This window comes from Eucyclogobius newberryi, unplaced genomic scaffold, assembly GCF_026437365.1.
Source record: "Eucyclogobius newberryi isolate DKJ021-1_F unplaced genomic scaffold, fEucNew1.0.hap1 SCAF_8, whole genome shotgun sequence".
Taxonomy (NCBI): domain Eukaryota; kingdom Metazoa; phylum Chordata; class Actinopteri; order Gobiiformes; family Gobiidae; genus Eucyclogobius; species Eucyclogobius newberryi.
The window spans coordinates 30,253,800-30,277,696 of NW_027316500.1; the positions used below are offsets into that span (position 1 = coordinate 30,253,800).

A 23,897-nucleotide genomic window follows, 5' to 3' on the forward strand; every position below is an offset into this window, starting at 1 on the left:
TTGTCCTCTTCTCTCCCTCCGTCCTCTCTCCTCTCCTCTCCCTCCATCCTCTCCTCTCCCTCCGTTCCTCCATCCTCTCTCCTCTCCTCTCCCTCCGTTCCTCCATCCTCTCTCCTCTCCTCTCCCTCCGTTCCTCCATCCTCTCTCCTCTCCTCTCCCTCCGTTCCTCCGTCCTCTCCTCTTTCTCTGTTCCTCCGTCCTCTCCCTCCTCTCCCTCCATCCTCTCCTCTCCCTCCATTCTCTTCTCTCCCTCTGTTCCTCCGTCCTCTCCCTCCGTCCTCTCCTCTCTCCCTCCATTCTTTCCTCTCCCTTTGTCCTCTTCTCTCCCTCCGTCCTCTCTCCTCTCCTCTCCCTCCATCCTCTCCTCTTCCTCTGTTCCTCCGTCCTCTCCTCTCTCTCCTCTCCCTCCGTTCCTCCGTCCTCTCCTCTTTCTCTGTTCCTCCCTCCTCTCCCTCCTCTCCCTCCATCCTCTCCTCTCCCTCCATTCTCTCCTCTTCCTCTGTTCCTCCGTCCTCTCCTCTCCCTCCATCCTCTCCTCTTCCTCTGTTCCTCCGTCCTCTCCTCTCCCTCCATCCTCTCCTCTTCCTCTGTTCCTCCGTCCTCTCCTCTCCCTCCATCCTCTCCTCTCCCTCCGTTCCTCCATCCTCTCTCCTCTCCTCTCCCTCCGTTCCTCTGTCCTCTCCTCTCCCTCCATCCTCTCCTCTCCCTCCGTTCCTCCATCCTCTCTCCTCTCCTCTCCCTCCTCTCCCTCCATCCTCTCCCTCCATTCTCTCCTCTTCCTCTGTTCCTCCGTCCTCTCCTCTCCCTCCTCTCCCTCCATCCTCTCCTCTTCCTCTGTTCCTCCGTCCTCTCCTCTCCCTCCATCCTCTCCTCTCCCTCCGTTCCTCCATCCTCTCTCCTCTCCTCTCCCTCCGTTCCTCCGTCCTCTCCTCTCCCTCCATCCTCTCCTCTCCCTCCGTTCCTCCATCCTCTCTCCTCTCCTCTCCCTCCGTTCCTCCATCCTCTCCTCTCCCTCCGTTCCTCCGTCCTCTCCTCTTTCTCTGTTCCTCCGTCCTCTCCCTCCTCTCCCTCCGTCCTCTCCTCTCCCTCCATCCTCTCCTCTCCCTCCATTCTCTTCTCTCCCTCTGTTCCTTCGTCCTCTCCCTCCATCCTCTCCTCTCTCTCCTCTCCCTCCATTCTCTCCTCTCTCTCCTCTCCCTCGGTTCCTCCATCCTCTCTCCTCTCCTCTCCCTCCGTTCCTCCATCCTCTCTCCTCTCCCTCGGTTCCTCCATCCTCTCTCCTCTCCTCTCCCTCCGTTCCTCCATCCTCTCTCCTCTCCCTCCGTTCCTCCATCCTCTCTCCTCTCCTCTCCCTCCTCTCCCTCCATCCTCTCCTCTTCCTCTGTTCCTCCGTCCTCTCCTCTCTCCTCTCCTCTGTGACCTTCTCGTTTCTCCGGAGCATTGGAAGTGTCTGTCCGGAGCCGGTCCATTTAGTCGCCGTAATCAGGTCCACAGAACACAGGAGCCAGAAGGTCAAAGGTCATGAAGGGGCGGGGCCGGAGACGCCTCACTCATTTTCCCTGAACACTGGCGACAGCTCGGGCGCGGTTATTATCTCCACTTCATGTCACCTTTATCTTTAAATGTAGTTATTAAATCCAGCTTCTGTCTTTACTTCAGGGACAGTCATGTTAATACACAATCTGTAAATAATTAGCCAATTATTAATGCAGTCCCCTCTCGCTGCTCCTCCGGTTCTCCTTCTCCTCCGGTTCTCCTGCTCCTCCGGTTCCCCTGCTCCTCCGGTTCTCCTTCTCCTCCGGTTCTCCTGCTCCTCCGGTTCTCCTTCTCCTCCGATTCTCCTGCTCCTCCCGTTCTCCTTCTCCTCCGGTTCTCCTGCTCCTCCGGTTCCCCTGCTCCTCCGGTTCTCCTGCTCCTCCGGTTCCCCTGCTCCTCCGGTTCTCCTGCTCCTCTGGTTTCGCTGCTCCTCCAGTTCCGGTTCTCCTGTTCTTCCGGTTCTCCTGTTCCTCTGGTTCTCCTGCTCCTCTGGTTCCCCTTCTCCTCCGGTTCCGCTGCTCCACTGGTTCCCCATCTCTTCCGGTTCCGCTGCGCCTCCGGTTCCGGTTCCCCTGCTTCTCCGGTTCCCCTTCTCCTCCGGTTCCCCTGCTCCTCCGGTTCTCCTGCTCCTCTGGTTCCCCTGCTTCTCCGGTTCCCCTGCTTCTCCGGTTCCCCTGCTTCTCCGGTTCCCCTTCTCCTCCGGTTCCCCTGCTCCTCCGGTTCTCCTGCTCCTCCGGTTCCCCTGCTTCTCCGGTTCCCCTGCTTCTCCGGTTCCCCTTCTCCTCCGGTTCCCCTGCTCCTCCGGTTCCCCTGCTCCTCCGGTTCTCCTGCTCCTCCGGTTCCCCTGCTTCTCCGGTTCCCCTGCTTCTCCGGTTCCCCTTCTCCTCCGGTTCCCCTGCTCCTCCGGTTCCCCTGCTCCTCCGGTTCTCCTGCTCCTCCGGTTCCCCTGCTTCTCCGGTTCCCCTGCTTCTCCGGTTCCCCTTCTCCTCCGGTTCCCCTGCTCCTCCGGTTCTCCTGCTCCTCTGGTTCCCCTGCTTCTCCGGTTCCCCTGCTTCTCCGGTTCCCCTGCTTCTCCGGTTCCCCTTCTCCTCCGGTTCCCCTGCTCCTCCGGTTCCCCTGCTCCTCCGGTTCTCCTGCTCCTCTGGTTCCCCTGCTTCTCCGGTTCCCCTGCTTCTCCGGTTCCCCTTCTCCTCTGGTTCCGCTGCTCCTCCAGTTCTGGTTCTCCAGCTGGTTCTGATGTTCATAAACTGAGCGGTGGAGATGAATGTGACGTGCTAAAGAGTGATTGGCGGTGGTCGGAGCAGCCAATAGCACAGATCGGTAGCCACGTTACAATCAGTCTGGCCCGGGGCAGCCGTGGCTACTGAATACGCTAAATAATATCATACTTTTGCAATGCATTAATGAATTTATTGAACACATTTGTGCCAACAGAGAAGACATTCAACATCTTGCTGGGATTATTATTCATGCTAATAAACTCTAATATATTAGATTAGATCAAATCAGATTATCTATTATATACAAATATGTGACTCGCCACGGCAATTGTCGGACCATGTCGGCCTCGGTGAAACTGAGAAAAACAGCATTTTACTTTTTTTTCCCCAAATTTGTGATTTTCGTTTTTTTGCAGAATGTGCTAGTTGAAGTTATGAATAAGCCCCGGTGTGCTTCAGATAACACTATTGGTTGTCTTAAACGTATACATTAAGCTGTTAAAAATGTGGAGTTTTCGGGTCTTTTTCCTGCTCTCCTGGGGGGCGTCACCTTTTTCTAGCCAACGTGTTGTTTACATTTTCCACCAATCAGCTGTGATCCGCATGGCTACAGCTGCGTGCTCATTACTCCAGACCGTCTGCAGAGCACAGTCTTCAGAGCTTACATTTCCTGGACTACATTGCAACGGAACTGTTTACTCAGGTACACTTTTACTTTACTACTAAATTATTGCTTTAACGCTGTGTTTTAAGGCAGTCTCGTGATCACTTTAGAATCTTACTTGTCTGCTCCGGTGGAGCTAATGCTAAGCTAACATGTTGCTTCAGTGCACTCTGCAATACGGGCTTAATGTGACTACTTGCTGTTATCACCATGTTATCGGGTTATTTTTCGGCGTGGGTTGGCCCGTGGGTTGTGTGGGTCGTGCTTTGTGTCTCTTTTATGGTGCTAAACCGGCTGTTACCCCCACTGCCCGGAGCTAAACGCAGCTATTCGGAGCTAAGTTGTAAGCTAAACTTTGCTATGTTATCGGGTTATTTTTCGGCGAGGGAAGAGAAAAAAACTACAACTCCCGATACCACTTCTGGTCACGTGGCTTACGCACTGCGTCACTCGAACCAATCACACGCTTGCCTGGCCATTATCAGCTTCCTGTGTGTCTCTCTGTGCACGGTGTTGGGAGAGACGACAGGACGGCTGAACCAGGTAAGCTTTGCGACTAAAACACCCGCTTTTAATCACTTTAATGTGCGCCGGTTTTAAACTCGAGTGTATGTTTATGTTTTGGTGTGCTGTTCTGCAAGTGTTTTGCTTTTACGAGCCGTGTTATCTCAAGTGAGCTAGCTAGCATCGCTAGCCGATGGCAGATGTCCCAATATCTCCGCGTTTTGCATCTTAAATACACCGTTAACGTCACAATGTGAACTGTTATCTGTGAAGCGTGTTATTCCCATATTACTGTTAACCCTAATCCTTTTATCCCCCTTTTCAGAATTGGCAAAGACACCCTGACTGACATGACCTGTCTCTACGTGAAGTCTGCTAAGGAGCGTGGTAAGTGTAAAACTTACTGTGCTTCCGAAGAGTGCACACGCTTTTTTGCTCGCTCCGCTTGCTATCGCTGCTTTCCTTATTTATTTTGCTTTTTAATCAGTTTTTGTCTTCCAAACATTTTTGCTTTAGACTTTTTCAAGTAAACCAAGGATTTTAAGAACATCTTTCCAGTTTTAACGACATATCTGACGCCAGCGACATGTCCGTGAGAAGAAGGGAGAACTGTGAACGCTGTCGGAAATATCAACAAGAAATTAATGAGCTGAAAACACGGATATTTGTTTTGGAATCTGAAAAAGTTCTTCACGATACCATTCCTGTGTCAACCGACGGTAAGAAGAGCACACTTTTTACAAGAAAAACTGCTACTTTCAACCTAAACCGCAGTGACTCTGTGTCGTTTCCAAAACTGTCTAAAAACCAGAAAGACCAGGCTGTTTCTTGGAACAAACTTGGAGCAAAGCCTAAACGATACAAAGATAACGTGAAGTCACCTAAAATACAGCTCACCAACAGATTTTTACCACTTTCAGAGATGGAATTAAATGAAAAAAGGAAAGATGACGTGGCCAAAATACAGCGAGGAGGATCTGTGCCACAAGCCAAGGTCACGGAGATTGTTTTAGTTGGGGACGGCGCGATAAGTCACGTGACGCATGAAAAGATAAACACACATTCTTTTCCAAGCGCCACTGTTTCTGAGATAACGTCACTCCTTCCAAATATTATGGCTAAGCATGGAGGAGCTAAACAGCTGATTGTGCACGTGGGTGCAGTGGACATGCGGCGGGAACAGACTGAAGTTTTGAAAAAAGACTTCTTGAAGTTATTCGACGTGCTTGATAAAATGGAAATCAAAACATTCATAAGTGGACCTCTTCCAAACATCGACAGGAGGATAAACAAGTTTAGCCGGCTTCTTCAGCTGAACACATGGCTGTCCAAAGAGTGTACCCCTAGAGGACTACACTACATTGAGAACTTCTATCTATTCTGGAAACGAGAGGACCTGTTTAAGAGAAATGGCCCCCACCTATGCAGAGGTGGAGTGAGGGTGCTGACAGAGAACCTGCTCCACGCTCTGAGGCATTGGACTGGGCCTGGACAGGGTCCTGAGCAGATAGTTAGAGAAGAGAGGAATGAGAGAAGAATTCCTGCTCCATCAGCCAGAGACCGAGCCAATGTTTCAACATCAAAAGCACCACAACCTCAGCCTCCACCAAAGGATTCATCAGCAGCTGCTCCACCACCATCAGCAAAGGATTCAGCTCCAGCTGCTCCACATTCACCTCCAGCAAAGGAACAATCTTCAAAGGCCTTGAACCCATCTGTGACAAGCCCAACAACATCCCTGTCATCGCCCCTGCCTTCACACCAGCCCTGGGTTCCCCCTGCAACATCTACTCCCACTAAAGATTCATCATTCTCCTTCTCATCTCCACTCTCACCCATGGGCCTTCCCAGCCATTTTGAAAGTCTGATCAAATCAGGCATTAAGATGGCTCCACTCACGCCCAATATAGCAAGGGCTATGCCGACTACACCAACAAAAGCCCCACCACCCATCCCCCCTCGCCTCTCACCTGGTCCCAAACTCTCCTTGGCTACAAAAGCCCCACCACCCATCCAAACTCGCCTTTCACCTGGTATCTCCCATAGCTAGGATGCACTGGGTCTCAGCGTTGCAGGGACTTATTGTCACATTAAAAATCAAACCAACCCGGGGCCCTATGTAAAAAGAGCCCCCCCTAGTGCTATTTCTGTAGTCACATCATCACACAGATGGAAAAACAAAATGCGAGTCAGGCCCAATCTGAGAAATGTGATTCATATTCCCTGTGAAAAGATAAAGCCCAGTCTCACTAAAACTAGTCTGAAACTTGCTGTGCTAAATGTCAGATCCTTATGTAACAAATCTCTCTTAATTAATAATTGTATTTCTTCTTATAATCTTGATTTTATGTTTTTAACTGAAACATGGCTTGACAAAAACACAGGAAATGTAGTTCTGATAGAATCTGCTCCACCCAACTTTAAGTTTGAATCTGAAACACGAGAAAACAAAAAAGGGGGTGGAGTCTGTGCTGTCTTTAGAGATGAAATAATTACCCGCAGGTTGTCTTTTGGGGTGTTTTCATCATTTGAGTATGTATCCTTTAAAATGGAGCTAAAACGGTCTCCATCCATTCTCTTCATTGTTTTATACAAGCCTCCCCAGCACTGCCAAAGTTTTATTGATGATTTTACTGAGATGCTTTCAGTCATATGCACAGACTTTGATGGTTTGGTCATTACAGGTGATTTCAATGTGCATGATGATAATATTTGTGACAGAAACGCTAAAGAGCTTGATGCTGTCCTTGAAACCTTCAGTCTTACTCAGCATGTGAGAGGCCCCACCCACAGCAAAGGACACACTCTAGATCTCATAATTACAAAGGGGGTAAATATTTCAAATGTTAATGTGATCGATGTTGCTCTGTCTGATCATTTCTGTGTCTTCTTTGACCTGTCTGTTTCTCCCAAACCTCCGGTTGGTCCTGCAGTTGTTCAGAGGAGACACATAAGTGATGGCACAGGTGCACTGTTTATGGAAATGATAAACTTTGAAAATGTCTCATGTTCTAATGTAAATGATTTGTTGAACTCTGTTACATCTAGTGTTTTGAATGTTCTGGACACCATTGCCCCTATAAAGGCTAAAATGGTTAAAAATAAGCAGAAGGCGCCGTGGAGAAATGATGATTCGGTCAGGGCACAGAAAAGGGAGTGCCGCAGGGCCGAACGGAAATGGCGCAAGTCAAAGCTCCAGGTTCAAAAAGAGATTTACAAAGAAAAGCTGAACATGTACAACCTAATCTTATGTAGAACTAGGGAAAGATATTTTTCTGAAATAATTGGAAGCTGCAGTAACAACTCGCGTGTCCTGTTTGCCACAGTAAACAGATTAACAAACCCTCCAGCTCAGCTGCCGTTAGAACTCATTTCCACATCCAAGTGTAATGAGTTTGCATTATTCTTTAATGACAAAGTTCAGGGCATTAAAAATGCTATAAATCCCACAATGCAAAAAATTACCCTAAAACCACCAAGACACTTAGAGCTAACTCACTTTGCACCAGTAACTGACAAAACTGTCCATGAGATCATCACCAGTCTGAGTTCATCTACATGCTGCCTTGATGTGTTACCCACCAAATTTCTAAAGTCTGTGCTGAACAGTTTGTTAGCACCACTCACTCACATAGTTAACATGTCGCTTCAATCTGGAACATTCCCAATGTCTTTGAAAACTGCGGTCATAAAGCCTCTCCTAAAGAAGAGCAGTCTTGATGCCGCAGTACTGAGTCATTACCGGCCCATCTCTAATCTGCCATTTTGGGGCAAAGTCCTTGAAAAGGTTGTTTACCAACAGCTCACAGATTTCCTCTTAATAAACAACTCATTTGATGTTTTTCAGTCAGATTTTAGACCTCATCACAGCACTGAGACTGCTCTTGTCAAGGTGACAAATGACATCCGCCTGAACACTGACACGGGCAAAGCCTCAGTCTTAATTCTGTTAGATCTGAGTGCTGCTTTTTACACTGTCGATCATGGGATCCTCTTACAGAGACTAGAGGACTGGGTGGGCATCACTGGCACTGCCCTAAACTGGTTAAGGTCCTATCTGGAAGACAGGAAGTACTTTGTTGAAATTGGTAGCTGTGTCTCAGACCACATGACCCTGACCTGTGGAGTGCCCCAAGGGTCAGTCCTGGGTCCCCTTCTGTTCAACCTCTACATGCTGCCGTTGGGTCAGTTGATACGCAGTGAAAATGTGTCCTATCACAATTATGCAGACGACACTCAGATCTATGTTTCACTATCGGCAGGTGACTATGGACCAGTAGATTCACTCTGTCACTGCATCCAACAGATCAGTGTGTGGATGCAAAACAACTTTCTCCAGCTGAACTCAGACAAGACTGAAATAATCGTTTTTGGCCCACAGAAACAAAGAGAAAGTGTTAGCGGTCACCTCCAGAGTCTCGCTCTAAAACCTACAAACCAAATTAGAAATCTGGGGGTAATAATGTATGATCACATTAGTCCTGTTCTCAGGTCTCTGCACTGGCTCCCTGTGGCTCAGAGAATAGACTTTAAAGCAGCTCTGCTTGTGTACAAGTCTCTCCATGGCCTAGCACCAAAGTACATCTTGGATATGTTAGTGCCATATGAACCATCTCGGACTCTGAGGACCTCAGGGACCGGCCTCCTGCTGGTGCCCAGAGTCAGGACAAAACATGGGGAATCTGCGTTTCAGTTTTATGCAGCTAAAATCTGGAACAGTCTTCCTGAAGATGTGAGACAGGCTTCTACTCTGACAATGTTCAAATCTAAGCTAAAAACAGTTTTGTTTAGCTGCGCATATGACTGAAAGGATTTTTTCTTTGCACTCTTCTCTTTTGTTTGTGATTTTATTAGTTTAGAAAATCAGTTGGATTGATAATTTTTAATTTAGTTAATTTTATTGTAGTTAATTTTTATCGTTGCACTCTTCTCTTTTGTTTGTGATTTTATTAGTTTAGAAAATCAGTTGGATTGATAATTTTTAATTTAGTTAATTTTATTGTATTTCTGTAATTTCTTTGTGATTTGAATGCATTTTTCCTGCTGTGTGAAGCACTTTGAATTGCCTTGTGTATGAAATGTGCTCTACAAATAAACTTGCCTTGCCTTGCCTAAAACATTATTTTGGTGATTTTCGTGTTTTAATGATTATATGTAGTATAATTAACCATAAGCAACATCTGTTTTTCAGGTGAGCCTGCAGTTTGTACATCAAGCTTCAGATCACTGTGGAAACAGCTTCTCCCACACATCAGAAGCTGCAGGCCACGCACAGATCATCAGATTATCAAGCGAGCATACATGAAGACCAGGGTTGACACTTTGGAAGACATCGCTGAGGTTAGTTTATATTATTTGACTACTGTAATGTGTAAACATTAGCCTGGCAAAACTTCAGTGCTGCTCTCTGCTTAAGATATGTTTCTTCTGTTCTCATTTTTTTACAGTGTCGCCCTTGTCATCAGGTAGTGGAAAACAGCTCTCCTGAGTCTCACCTCAATATCCCACAGCTTGTTGGAACGGCGGATGGCAAAGTGTTTGTCAAGAACTTGGACTGGCAGAAGCATCTGAGTCCCTTCTTCAGACGGCTTCCAAAGATCAAGAGTTGTCAGCACTTCAGGTATTTATATTGAAACTCTCACATTGTGTTAAAAAAAATAAATAGTTAATGAGTGTTTTATGTGAAATAGTTAGCCATTTCTTAAATGTCCTGTTATTTGTTTACAGCTTTGATGCCAAGAGCCGAGAGTCACAGCACAGAAGAGTGCACAGACGAAGAAGAGGATGAGGATGTGATCTCTGATGTAATTAGACTCTGGTGGTGTACATATCATATCTATTATCTCATATCTCATATATTCAAAGCCATGGACCCGTTGCAGTTCCTATACCTGGCCCTGGCATCTGTTTATAAGAGTTCTTCTATTAAGAGTGTTTTTTAAACTTCCTATAAGTTACTGTCCTTTCCCCCTGTATCTACTGCGTTGTAACATTAAAGGCTATCTTATCTTATCTTTTGTTGTTTGTGTTGAATCATTCAGTGCACCATTGCTGGCACTGAATCACCTGTGAATTATGTTTACCGACAAATGCAATGAACCCTATTCTGATTCTGATTCTTTGATTCTATTCAGGGCCTTTTGTAATCCAAGTATTTCCATTTTAAGATAGTAACTTCTAATTCTGATTCAAGTCCAGTTACCATCAGTAACAACACTCCTCTTGAGTCTTCAGTGACAGCTGTAGGGGGAAGGTGGTGTCAGTGTGACAGGGGGGAGGGCTTATCTCAATGAGATGCAAATGAGCCCCCCTGTGACTCTGGGCTCGCTCCGGTGAGAAACTTTGGAAGCCGTTTTCTCAGTGAATGGGTTTGAGAGTTGTATACATTCAAATGACCACAACTTACTTAAATATTATCAGATCTACATGAGTGAGACATCATTGGAAAGCTTTGAATTCACACTTTCAGAATCTGTGAATAACTCAAAATGTCTCCGGGTAGACATGTAACTGGATTGGCCACGGTCAGTCACATATATTAGCCATAAATCAGGTCTTTTACATTTTGAAAGTTAAACAGCTCTATATCTTTTTTTAATTATTATTATTATTATTATTATTATTATTATTATTATTATTATTAGTAGTAGTAGTAGTAGTAGTAGTAGTAGTGGTAGTAGTAGTAGTGGTAGTAGTAGTAGTAGTAGTAGTAGTAGTAGTAGTAGTAGTAGTAGTAGTAGTAGTAGTGGTAGTAGTAGTAGTGGTAGTAGTAGTAGTAGTAGTAGTAGTAGTAGTAGTAGTAGTAGTAGTAGTAGTTGTAGTGTTTTACCCACTACTCCAAAACCTTATGAAACATTTTGTTTCCTCTGTTTTTTCCTCAGAATCATCTAAAAGCGTTCTGCCCCTGCAACAGACGAATGGAAACTATTACATCCCGCCGCCTTTAGCACTTTTTTTTCCAATATTTATGACGCTAAAACGCATTTATTTTTCACGCTACGGAGGAAAGCTTCAGGCAAACGCGCAGAAAGAGCGGGAAGAGCGCTCCGTCTCCACATGGGAGCGCTCCCGATGGATTTATCAGTCATAAAAAACAATCGACGGGAAGAGGAGGCGGCGGCGGCGGCGGCGGCGGCGGCGGTGGCGGCGGCGGCGGCGGCGGCGGCGGCGTGAGCGCAAACAAAAGAGCGTGTGGCCGGGTTGAATCAAAATCATAATCAGAAACGGGCCGGCATTATAAGGGGTTTGAACGTGCGCAACATCGTGCGGTCGAGACGCTCTAGGAGAAGCGTGAGAAGGTGAACACGACATCGGAAAGACCCTGTAACGCCCACATAGCAACCTTAGCGGCTGAGACAAGTTCAGATGGTGCAGACCCAAGTGCATTTCATTTACAGCGACTATTTACAAAAAAAAGGGATTTAAAATCCAGAAATTCTTGAGCAAGTAACTGCAACCAGCACCTTTTATAGGCCACTTAAACCATCTCAATCCAAGGACCATCTTTATCATAACAGCAAAGATAAAAGCAGTGCCAATATACAGCCTTTATTTTAATACAAAAATATATTCTTTATTTAATTTATTGTGCACATTTTAATCCTTTCGATACATTTTAAAACCCCGCTAAAACACCTCTCCTATTTCCCCACACACGGTTCTGCACCGGAACCTTCTTAAGGAGCTCCAGCTCCCTGGGGACGCTTTTGGCCGGCGCACCTAAAATGGCCGACACGCGAGGTAAAGTTCACCTTTCAATTTTGTTACACTCATAAGTTACATACATGTTCTCTTTTGTTGCAGGCAGCCTCACAAAACTACCTTATTTTTTGGACTATAAGTTTCATAGTTTTGGCCGGGGTGCGACTTATACTTAATCTTATACACTTATACTCCGGAGCGACTTATATGTGATATTATTTGTTATTTTCACACTTGCAACCGCATTTCATACTCCAGTGCGACTTATTTATGTTTTTTTCTTCTCTATTATGCGACTTATAGTCCAGAAAATACGGTAAACTCTGAATAAATCCTTTAAAACACTGACTTGTGGTTTGCTTTTATCCTCATTGTAATGGACAATGCTACATCACAGGCCCAGATAATCTAACCCTGGATTCTTGTGACTGTTGTGATTGGGCCTGAGCGACCGGCGACGTGGAGACTCGACCAATCACAGGCCACTACCGGGGTTCGGGCTGAAGCTGAAGCTGAAGCGCCCAAACACGCTCGCGACGCGCTTTGGCCTGTTCGTGAAAAACGAGCGGAGGGAAGTACGTTCTCTCTCTCGCTTTCAACTGGATTCGACAAACGTTGGACTTCTCGACGTGTTCCGCTGTTGTGGCGCGTCGTGTTTACAGGTTATGGATTATAGGTTATATTATGATTATTGCTCCGATCGACGTCTAAAGTTGTGTTATAAAGTCAAACATACAGTGTCAAGAGTGTGGATCTCAGGTGTGTTCCATGTGCAAATTTTGCCTTGAGTGAATAGATACCGTATTTTGAGTGAAAAAATACCTTATTTTCTGCACTATAAGGCGCACTTAAAAGCCTTTAATTGTCTCAAAAAACAACAGCGCGCCTTATAATCCAGCGCGTCTTATATACGGATGAATTCTGGTTGTGCTTTACTGACCTCAAAGCGATTTTGTGTGGTTTTGTTTCACTTAATGCGCCTTATATATGAAAAATGATCGAAAATAGACCATTCATTGACAGTGCGTCTTATAATCCATAAAATACGCTTATCACTTGAACAATCATGATTTCAATGACGTTTCGAAATAATGATGTATTTATTTTTCTACATAATCGAGCAGCCTGGAAGATCAGCTTTTTGCACACGGGTTGATCCGGGGCCGAGCGGCGTGCCAAAGAACCCGACCCAGACACAGGCAGAACATGCAAACCTCTCACTGCTCGTGTACAAATAAAACGCCGTGGCTGCAATACTGTATATTTGAGCGAATCTCTCTGCGAAAAACCCGGTTCCCGTGGCGATGCGAGGTGGCGGTCACAGTCCATCAGAGCCAACGCAGGCGGCTTCTCTCCGTCCCTGCACTTCCATCAGAAGCAGGAGACAGTCCATTTAAAGCGGGAGACATATTCATTTGTTTTGGATGCAGCGGGCGGGCAGGGGGCTGACAGGGGGAGGCTGACAGGGGGGGCCTGACAGGGTAATCCAGCGCAGAGTACACGTATGTGGGTTTGAGCGCAGGGCGATGGCTTTATTCCACACGCTTCTCCTGGAGGGATGTCGTCTCTCTGACATGTTTCAGACAATACGACTTACATTTCTATTCTGGGGAAAGCATCGCTCCATTAAACAACGTCAAATCTGTGGGAAATAACCTGCTCTGACTGTCTCAATTCTCTAATGCTAATAAAGTTGCACCAGCCAAAAAATGCATAATAGAGAAGAAAAAAACATATATAAGTCACATTTGGGGGAAATGTATTTGATCAAATCCAAGACCAATCATCTTGAAAAGCAGTTTTACAATAATAACAGATGAGAGAACATGGTGAATAGGTGTACGTATGCTAACGCTAACACCTTCAGCTACATGACGTATGCTAATGCTAACACCTTCAGCTACATGACGTATGCTAACGCTAACACCTTCAGCTACATGACGTATGCTAACGCTAACACCTTCAGCTACATGACGTATGCTAACGCTAACACCTTCAGCTACATGACGTATGCTAACGCTAACACCTTCAGCTACATGACGTATGCTAACGCTAACACCTTCAGCTACATGACGTATGCTAACGCTAACACCTTCAGCTACATGACGTATGCTAACGCTAACACCTTCAGCTACATGAGGCACAGACAGAACTGTGGTAAGTGTCTGGTATGTTAACGTAACATATGAACAGTTATTCAGATAACTATAGCATAAAGAACATGCTAACAAGTTTAGCAAAGCATCAGTTTTACCCCAAATCACTAAATCCATTGAATTCTTCTTCCTCTGTTTCACTTCTAAACAACTCCACAAACTCCAGAGGAAGAGGAAGTGCAGATTCTTCTTCTGCGTCGCTTAGAGCCTAGAGCGCCCTCTTGCGGTTGCCAGTGTGAAAATAACTAATAATATCACATATAAGTTGCTCTGGAGAACAAGTCGCACCCCGGCCAAACACTGAAAAAATACGGGACTTGTGTTCATAATAAGGGCAAACAAACATATTTTAAAAGGTGTATGATGTACGTTTTGTGGTGGACGGTCCAAAACCTGCTTTTTAGACAAAGTTATGCTACAAATCCACATATTTATAGCACTGAATATATGCCAGACAGAAATGTTTAATGCAACTTTAAGCAACGGCTTTTCTAAATCTTGTTTCCAGGTTCTATGAAACATTCAAATATGGATGTTTCATGGAACTTTGTGGTTGATCATGAATTGGAAGTCCCTCAGTCATCACTGTTATAATCCCTGTGTTCACTGGCATCGTTTCATCTTCACAGAGGCGCATCATCTGCACTCACAGGAGAAAAGGCTTTTAACTGAACAGTTCTTTGTTTGTTTGTTAAATAAAAGGATCGGATGAATTGATAAAAAATAATGAATGAATAATGATATGGCTCTGAGTCCCAAAAATGAAAAAACTGAATGTAGTTAAATTATTAAATATTCATGAAGACGCCATTTCTCGTGATCCTTCTTCCGGTTGTATTAGTGAACACAAGGCTGCGACTTCAGAGAAAATAACTAAAAAGCAGTTTTTCGGGTCCAGAGAATCGGTGCATTATTGACTTGTTGGTCACGTGAACATTGGACTTTTTACACAAATCGATCCACTTTAGAGCATGTTTCAGCGGCCAGACTTTTCCCTCGTTCTCCATTTAAACCAGGGTTGGGCAAACTATGGCCCGCGGGCCACATCCAGCCCGCAGCGCCTTTCAATCCGGCCCGCCAAGCTTGTCCAAGTAATATTTAACAGGCATCTGTCTGCACTTGTATCCATAATAAATATGACATGTAATGAATTAAATAATAGATTCAATAGCCTATATTTGAAAGAAGAGTGATATTTTATTTGATATTTGGGATTTTTTTTTTTCACATCAATGATGGCGGGCCGGCCCTCCGCTACTTGCCTGGATTCGAATATGGCCCTCGGAGGAAAATAATTGCCCACCCCTGGTTCAAACCATTAGAAGTGCTGCACTACATCTGTAATGTTAACTTTAAATTTTGCTTTAAATTGTTGCAGATTTAAACAGATTTTCTTTTTTATTTAATATATGTTGCTTTATCATCGTTAATTGTTTTATGTTGCTCCGAATCACCAAAGCAACTTCTTATGTTTGTTCATTTTGTTCCTTTTCTGAATTTCCTCCAATCTGTGGGAAAAAGGGGGCCGGACCAAGCCCAACACACGCCCATATTTGAGTTTGCTTGACAAAAGGGGGCGAGTCTTACCTGGATGAGGTGCCTGGTCTCCACGGCGACAGGACGGCCCTTCTTCATGCTCTCCGTGAACCAGCTGATGTCCGCCACGTGCATCATGGGCAAATTGTTCAGGCCCCGCCCCTTTAACCACGCCCACAAGGGGGCAGCGTCATTGTTCTCGGCGATCACGTGGGTCACTCCATCACTAAATAAAACACACGCAAATTAAACTGTAAAGTATAATGTTTTAAACTGTTAAAATGACATGTTTATACGTGTTGTACATATAAATTATAGTTTTACACCAATCGAGCAGGTATTTGTGGAGAAAATGTTATAAAATCTGTTTAAAAAGACAGGAAGTGACATCACACCACATTCCAGTCAAAGTTTATGCAGAATTTACACAAATAAACAACTTTTTTGACTTTTTAAACATGAATTCAACAAAATAAAGTCGCTCTCATATATTTTTATTTGTCAAATTGAATAAATTGTGACATTAGAGGAGTTTTTGCCCAGTGTTTGCGGGTTAATTTCCTAGCGTGATGTCATCAATTACAAACAGGAAGTGAAATTATAAACCTAAATAATGAGTTTGATAACATTTCTATATATTTTTTAACAAAATTCGAACTGTATTTTAAATGCGTTTTAGTTCAATGAGTCGTCCGACCTGTAGAGGGCGCTTTAAGTATTGTTAGAGAACTACAAAATACATACTTTTACTGTGAAACTAGGCAACAGAACCAAATACTTGTACTTCCAGGAGGTTTTTCTCAGATAAGCAGGTCTATATCCAGAATAATGTTGTAATCTGTATTCATGGTCGAGAAGAGAAACTAAAGAGCATTTGGAAACACTGGAGCTTTCAATTAGACAAAGAAACACATTCAGAGAAAACAACAGAGAAACACGACTGTCTTTTGTCATTTTAGCCACAAAAATAACATAAAAAACATGGAGAAATTGACAAAAGTCGTCACGAAAACCGTTAAATTAGGAGCGGATGGTTTTGCCTGAAGCTCTTGAACAGAAAAGGAAGTCGGTCAGTGAATTATTATAAATACTTATCGCTTCCAATCTTGGCTTCCATTCTTCCTTCTCTCTTTTTCTCTCCTCTTCTTCTCGTCACTTCCCTCCCTCGTTTTCTCCCTCTGCCCCTTCTCTCTCTCTCTCCTTCCACTTTCACTCCCATCTCTTTCATTTGTCTCTCTTTCATTCTACCGGTTTCTTCTCAATCCTCCTTCATCCCTCTTTTCTCACTCTTTCTCTCTCCTCTCTTGCTCTCTCCTCTCTTTCTCTCTCCTCTCTCATTCTGCATTCTCTCCCCCTCTCTCCTCTTCCCTCACTTTCCCCAGCCTTCCTCTTTTTTCTCTCTACCCTTCTCTTCTCTCTATCCGTTTCCCTCTCTTTCACTTTTCACCTCTCTGTTACAGTCTTCTCTCCTCAGCTTGTCTCTCTCTCCCTTTCTCTCCCCTTCTCTCTCTTCTCTCCATCTCTCAGCCTCTTCTACCTCCCATTCTCTCTCTCTTTCTCTTTCATGCGATCTATCCTTTCTGTCTCTTACTCGTCTCTTCTTCTCACTTGTGATTCTCACCCTCTCTCCTCTCCTCCCCGTTTTTCTTTTCTCTCCTCCTTCTCCCTGTCTAATCCCTCTCCCTCTTTCTATCCGTCTCTCTCTCCTTCTCACCTTTCTGTTACTGTCTTCTCTCCTGTCTTTCTCCTCAGCTTGTCTATCTGTCCCTCTTCTCTCCTTCTTTTTCACCCCTCCATTGTTGCCCATCTCTCTCTCTCTCTCCCCCTTTTTCCTTGGGCCTCTCTTTTCTCTCTTTCTCTCTCCCTCTCTTTCTCTCTCCCTCTCTTTCTCTCCCCCCCTCCTCCCTCTCTCTCTCCCTCTCTCCCCCCTCCTCCCTCTCTCTCTCTCTCTCTCTCCCTCTCTCCCTCTCTCCCCCCTCCTCCCTCTCTCTCTCTCTCTCTCTCCCTCTCTCCCCCCTCCTCCCTCTCTCTCTCCCTCTCTCCCCCCTCCTCCCTCTCTCTCTCTCTCTCTCTCTCTCTCTCTCTCCCTCTCTCCCCCTCCTCCCTCTCTCTCTCTCTCTCTCTCCCTCTCTCCCCCCTCCTCCCTCTCTCTCTCTCTCTCTCTCCCTCTCTCCCCCCTCCTCCCTCTCTCTCTCTCCCTCTGTCCCCCCTTCATCCCCCCTCTCTCTCTCTCACTCTCTAAGTTTTGTCATCACAATAAACCTAAGCTAACAGCTAGCATGCTAGGACGTTGTATTTGGCTGCAGACAGCACACAGCCGTCTTATTTTGAGCCCGAGAGCTACTTTCACATTAGATCTGTCCTGGAGCTAAACTAACTAGTCTCAGCTACTGACAAAAGGCAGACGCATCAGATTTAAATATTCAGTTTTAAAGTCCTACATTCTGCTTGTCGTTTTGGAGCTTATGTTCAATCCCTATGATTTTTAGGGCTTTTTTCCCTTGGGGCAGGGCCAGTTGGAGGGGGCGGGCCGGTTGGAGGGGGCGGGGCCAGTCAGAGGAGGCGGGGCCAGTAACAACAGCATAAAAATATGCACAAACCCTTGTTCTAAATATGTTGTAATTGTCTTAGTACTGACACTTCATGTTCATTTGGCTTTATATGTTCACAGTAAAACGCAGACAAAGCAATAGACTGAAACAAACAGAACTAAAGTACATTTAAATATGTAACGTTGGCCTCTTACACGAAGCTCCTGTGTGTTTTTAAAGCCGTCACGGTTTGTTCAGCTTCTTTTTCTGAGGCCGTTGACGACGTGTGGCGCAAAATAAAAGACCAAAATGTTTCAATATTTCTTTATTCTCTAATTATTGGACGAATGCTTACTGAGGTTAAGACAAAAGTTTTTTTAAAAAGTGCCTGATATGAGTTACTGCAGCTGAGGGCAGTAATTAAATTCATGAATCAGTCATATCTATATTTTTCCCTGTGTATGTCCACATTATTCACAACTTTGATTTCACTGTGAACTTAAACTTGAAGCTGTTTAGTAGAAGTCTCCGCCTGAGCGCCGAGAGTCGATGTTAACGTGGGAATATGTAAAATAAGGTCATTAAATTATGATTAAATTGACCCGAGGAGATTGGCTTCTTCGCCTCGTCAGTCGGCAGACTCCGGGCGGACGGCGTCGCTGTGAATTACACTCAAATTATGATGACGGTAAAAGTCTGCGCGCTCCGGTGGCGTTTTGGGAGAGAAAGCGATCCATCAGAGGGGTAAACATGTCGATGTGTGGATCCATGCGCGCTCCATGGACGCAAGAGCAATTCTCCTTTAAAAGTGCTCACAAACTGCACAAAGTGAACTTCTGACAGCTCGAGTTTGAGTCCGGTTCAAATGGATTTATTGTGTTTTATCGATTTGGTTTATTTGAAAACTCATGATGTGTGAGAACTGTAAAGCGTTAAAGGGCCTATGACAGGTTTTTATGATTTTATAATTTGGACTTTATTGTGTGTATTTATACCTGTTGTACATGTACATTATAGTTTTACACCAATCGAGCAGGTATTTGTGGAGAAAAGTAGAAAAATCTGTAGAAAATTATTACAGGAAGTGACATCACACCAGGGACAAAGTTTATGCAGAATTTACACAAAGAAACAACTTTTTTAACTCTATAAACATTAATTCAATCAAATAAAGTTGCTCTCACATATTTTTATTTGTCAAATAAAACTAAATTTGACAATGGATGAGTTTTGGCCCAGTGTTTGCTGGGTAATTTCCTACTGTGATGTCATCAATCACAAACAGGAAGTGAAATTATGAACTAAAAAATGTGTTATTCTGTGATAACATTTTAACAATCGTCTCCCTCCTCGTCTCCCTCCTAGTCTCCGCCCTCGTCTCCCTCCTAGTCTCCGCCCTCGTCTCCCTCCTAGTCTCCCTCCTTGTCTCCCTCCTAGTCTCCGCCCTCGTCTCCCTCCTCGTCTCCCTCCTCGTCTCCCTCCTAGTCTCCCTCCTAGTCTCCCTCCTAGTCTCCGCCCTCGTCTCCCTCCTCGTCTCCCTCCTCGTCTCCCTCCTAGTCTCCGCCCTCGTCTCCCTCCTAGTCTCCGCCCTCGTCTCCCTCCTAGTCTCCGCCCTCGTCTCCCTCCTTGTCTCCCTCCTAGTCTCCGCCCTCGTCTCCCTCCTCGTCTCCCTCCTCGTCTCCCTCCTAGTCTCCCTCCTAGTCTCCGCCCTCGTCTCCCTCCTCGTCTCCCTCCTCGTCTCCCTCCTCGTCTCCCTCCTAGTCTCCCTCCTAGTCTCCCTCCTAGTCTCCGCCCTCGTCTCCCTCCTCGTCTCCCTCCTCGTCTCCCTCCTAGTCTCCGCCCTCGTCTCCCTCCTCGTCTCCCCCCTCGTCTCCCTCCTCGTTTCCGCCCTCGTCTCCCTCCTCGTCTCCGCCCTCGTCTCCGCCCACGTCTCCACCCTAGTCTCCCTCCTCGTCTCCCTCCTCGTCTCCCTCCTAGTCTCCGCCCTCGTCTCCCTCCTCGTCTCCCCCCTCGTCTCCCTCCTCGTTTCCGCCCTCGTCTCCCTCCTCGTCTCCGCCCTCGTCTCCGCCCACGTCTCCACCCTAGTCTCCCTCCTCGTCTCCCTCCTCGTCTCCCTCCTAGTCTCCGCCCTCGTCTCCCTCCTCGTCTCCCCCCTCGTCTCCCTCCTCGTCTCCCTCCTCGTCTCCCTCCTAGTCTCCGCCCTCGTCTCCCTCCTCGTCTCCGCCCTCGTCTCCCTCCTCGTCTCCCTCCTCCTCTCCGCCCTCGTCTCCCTCCTCGTCTCCCTCCTCGTTTCCGCCCTCGTCTCCCTCCTCGTCTCCGCCCTCGTCTCCGTCCACGGCTCCACCCTAGTCTCCCTCCTCGTCTCCCTCCTCGTCTCCGCCCTCGTCTCCCTCCTCATCTCCGCCCTCATCTCCCTTCTTGTCTCCCTTCTTGTCTCCCTCCTCGTCTTCGCCCTCGTCCCCGCCCTAGTCTCCCTCCTCGTCTCCGCCCTCGTCTCCCTCCTCGTCTCCCTCCTCGTCTCCCCCCTCGTCTCCCTCCTAGTCTCCCTCCTCGTCTCCGCCCTCGTCTCCCTCCTCGTCTCCCTCCTCGTCTCCCCCCTCGTCTCCCTCCTTATTTCCGCCCTCGTCTCCCTCCTCGTTTCCGCCCTCGTCTCCCTCCTCGTCTCCCCCCTCGTCTCCCTCCTCGTCTCCGCCCTCGTCTCCGCCCTAGTCTCCTTCCTCGTCTCCCTCCTCGTCTCCGCCCTCGTCTCCCTCCTCATCTCCGCCCTCATCTCCCTTCTTGTCTCCCTTCTTGTCTCCCTCCTCGTCTTCGCCCTCGTCCCCGCCCTAGTCTCCCTCCTCGCCTCCACCCCTCGTCTCCGCCCCTTGTCTCCCTCCTCGTCTCCCTCCTCGTCTCCGCCCCTTGTCTCCCTCCTCGTCTCCCTCCTCGTCTCCACCCCTCGTCTCCACCCCTCGCCTCCGACCCTCGCCTCCGCCCCTCGTCTCTGCCCCTCGCCTCCGCCCCTCGTCTCCCTCCTCGTCTCCGCCCTCCTCTCCGCCCTCGTCTCCCTCCTCATCTCTCTCCTCGTCTCTGCCCTCCTCTCCGCCCTCGTCTCCGCCCCTTGTCTCCCTCCTCGTCTCCCTCCTCGTCTCCACCCCTCGTCTCCACCCCTCGCCTCCGACCCTCGCCTCCGCCCCTCGTCTCTGCCCCTCGCCTCCGCCCCTCGTCTCCCTCCTCGTCTCCGCCCTCCTCTCCGCCCTCGTCTCCCTCCTCATCTCTCTCCTCGTCTCTGCCCTCCTCTCCGCCCTCGTCTCCGCCCCTTGTCTCCCTCCTCGTCTCCGCCCTTGTCTCCCTCCTCGTCTCCCTCCTCGCCTCCGCCCCTCGCCTCCGCCCCTCGTCTCCGTGCCGCGTCGCTAAGGGGAGGGTCCTTGGCACGCTCCACTTCCTCCGCTTGATTCAGACGCTTGTATCGGGCGAGTGCGACGACAGGAGCTCAAGCTGTGTTTCTGGGAACGGTGCCATCTCTGAGCGGGCGCGTTTAGGCACTTCCACAAAGTTTGACAGAGTTTCACACGCGGGGGCGGGGGCCGGGGGGCCGGGGCCGGGGAGCATGTGTACTCTTTAGAACTCAAGGTTAACCCTCTGCTGAAGTCAGGATATTATTTTAAATGGATCATGAGATTAGTGCTACACGTGGACTTACACTTACGCACAATTAAACACATTAGAACACGATTATTCAAGCAGTTTCACTATTTCAGTTTGTAAAGCCGCGTCACCGCGATGGGCGATGTCAAGACTATTAGGTTGATCGATGATCGTGGTTATTCAGGTCACAATATAATCATAAGAACTAAGAAATTATAATTGTGAGGATTTTTTACGCAAAATGAAGTATTTTTAGTTCAATCCGTTGCACCATAAAAAGACTTAAATATAAAGATATTTTTTTAGTCTGTTTTTGTCAAATTTTACTTTATTTTGTCTTTCTGAAAGCTCCGTTCTGTAAAGTCAGACCATGAGATCAAATGAAAGATTTCACTTCTCAATTGCGAATGATCATCGCAATTGTGATGTTTTTCTCTCACAATAATCGTAATTACGGTCGTATTTTTTTTATATACATCTTACATTTATACATTATACATTACATTTATACATTTATACTAGATTTAAATATAGTCATACAGATTTAAGTATATTTTTAAGGAAGTTTTTTTTATGAATCCACTTGAATTTATGAATCCAACGCTGGAATTTCCCAGTCGTTGGACAAACAAAGGTTTTTTATTTTATATTTTCGATCCCTTGTTTTAGAAGCAACAGAAGATAACCTTTATTTGTCCCACGACACACAGATTAGACACAGAAGTACTGTATAATCATTTAAAAACTCTTTAAAACTAGACTAAACTTTTAATAAAAAAAATGTAATTAAAAAACAAATTCTTATACTCTTAAATAAAAATATATATATATAATAATTATATCAGTGCAGGAGAGGGTGTGGCTGCAGGAGAGGGTGTGGCTGCAGGAGAGGGTGTGGCTGCAGGAGAGGGTGTGGCTGCAGGAGAGGGTGTGGCTGCAGGAGAGGGTGTGGCTGCAGGAGAGGGTCTGGCTGCAGGAGAGGGTCTGGCTGCAGGAGAGGGTGTGGCTGCAGGAGAGGGTGTGGCAGGAGAGGGTGTGGCAGGAGAGGGTGTGGCAGGAGAGGGTGTGGCTGCAGGAGAGGGTGTGGCAGGAGAGGGTGTGGCAGGAGAGGGTGTGGCAGGAGAGGGTTTGGCAGGAGGCAAACCACTGTCACGTGTTCTGGGATTGTCCGGTTGTTCAGAGGTTTTGGACTGAGATCAATAAAGCCTTAAAGACGATAAATGACATTTCCATCGGGCCTGAGGACTGTTGCCATGGACACATCAGCAAATCCTCCTCCCAGCAGCAAAAAAGGCCCTCAGAGAAATATGGATGACACAAAATGCTCCGGCGAACAAAAATTGGACGGACATTATAATCGACAGTGAAAATCAGTAAATTTGACCAGAATTGCGGTCATATGTGTTTTAGATTCTATTGTTTTATAGGATGTCTTCTCTCTCTCTCTCTCTCTCTCTCTCTCTCTGTCTTTAAACACTTTAAAAAAAAAAAAAAAACATATTTAAAAAAAATAAAAAGAAAGTATGAATTCCATCCACATATTTGGCACAATTTACACACATAACATACATTTTGACCTTTTAAATGTTAATTAAACACAATAAAGGTGTTTTCATGTAGTCATTTTGTCTCAGTGAAAAACATTAATGTGATGTGATTGTTTACTACGAGGAAGTAAAATTATAAACCTAATAAACTGCCAAATTGGGATAGAATTTGTAAAAAAAAATAGTATGTATGTATATTTTAACTGCGTTTTAGTCAAATTAAGTCATGCCACCTCCAGGCACTTGAAGTTATTAGACATATAAAACGATTTGATGAAGAAAAAATATATTGAAAAATATTGAAGTTTTCAGGCAATTTTTCAATTTAAAATGTCAGATTTATTTTTTTTTACTTTTGACTCTTCAAGACTGTATATCATTACCTCATCAAGCATTAAACCGGTCAAGTGTCTCACCTGAGCACGTCCTCCACCGTGAATCCTTTCGACGTTGCCAGTTTGGTCAGAAAACTCCTTCTGCTTCGCCCCATTTTCCTCTCCACTAAATACAACCTGACGCCTCCAAACTCCACGTTTCTCCCGCCGCCGTCATCACAGTCGCTTCCACGTCTCTTTCGCACCAACTCCACTTTCCCGGGCCTTTTCCCGCCACACAATCCAAGCGCGGACGACATTTCGAGCATCTGGAAGAACCTCCGGCGAACACTGAGCGCCACAGTCGTCCGTTCGGTCCTCGCCGTGTTTTTTTTTTGCCCAGCGGCGGGAAGTCGTCGGTTGCAGAATTTTGGCAGGCGTCTGAAAACAGGTGCCGAAGCTTTTGGTGTTTACCGAAACGGCACCTGGCAGGACTCGATGATTAACGGAGGAATTAAAAAAACACACACACACAGAAAAAACCACACCACAAACTCACAG

General features: G+C 46.4%; 1 protein-coding gene across 1 annotated transcript in view; it reads right to left on the reverse strand.

Moving 5' to 3' along the window:
- The window catches only part of dntt (deoxynucleotidyltransferase, terminal), a 157,883-nt gene extending 134,227 nt beyond the window's left edge, over positions 1 to 23,656 (reverse strand). The window contains exons 1-2 of the mRNA XM_072436327.1: positions 23,439 to 23,656; positions 15,369 to 15,543 (exon numbers count right to left, since the gene is read on the reverse strand). Of these exons, the coding sequence (XP_072292428.1) occupies positions 15,369 to 15,543; positions 23,439 to 23,656 (393 nt within the window). The remainder of the gene's footprint in view (positions 1 to 15,368; positions 15,544 to 23,438) is intronic.
- Between the last annotated feature and the right edge of the window lie 241 nt (positions 23,657 to 23,897).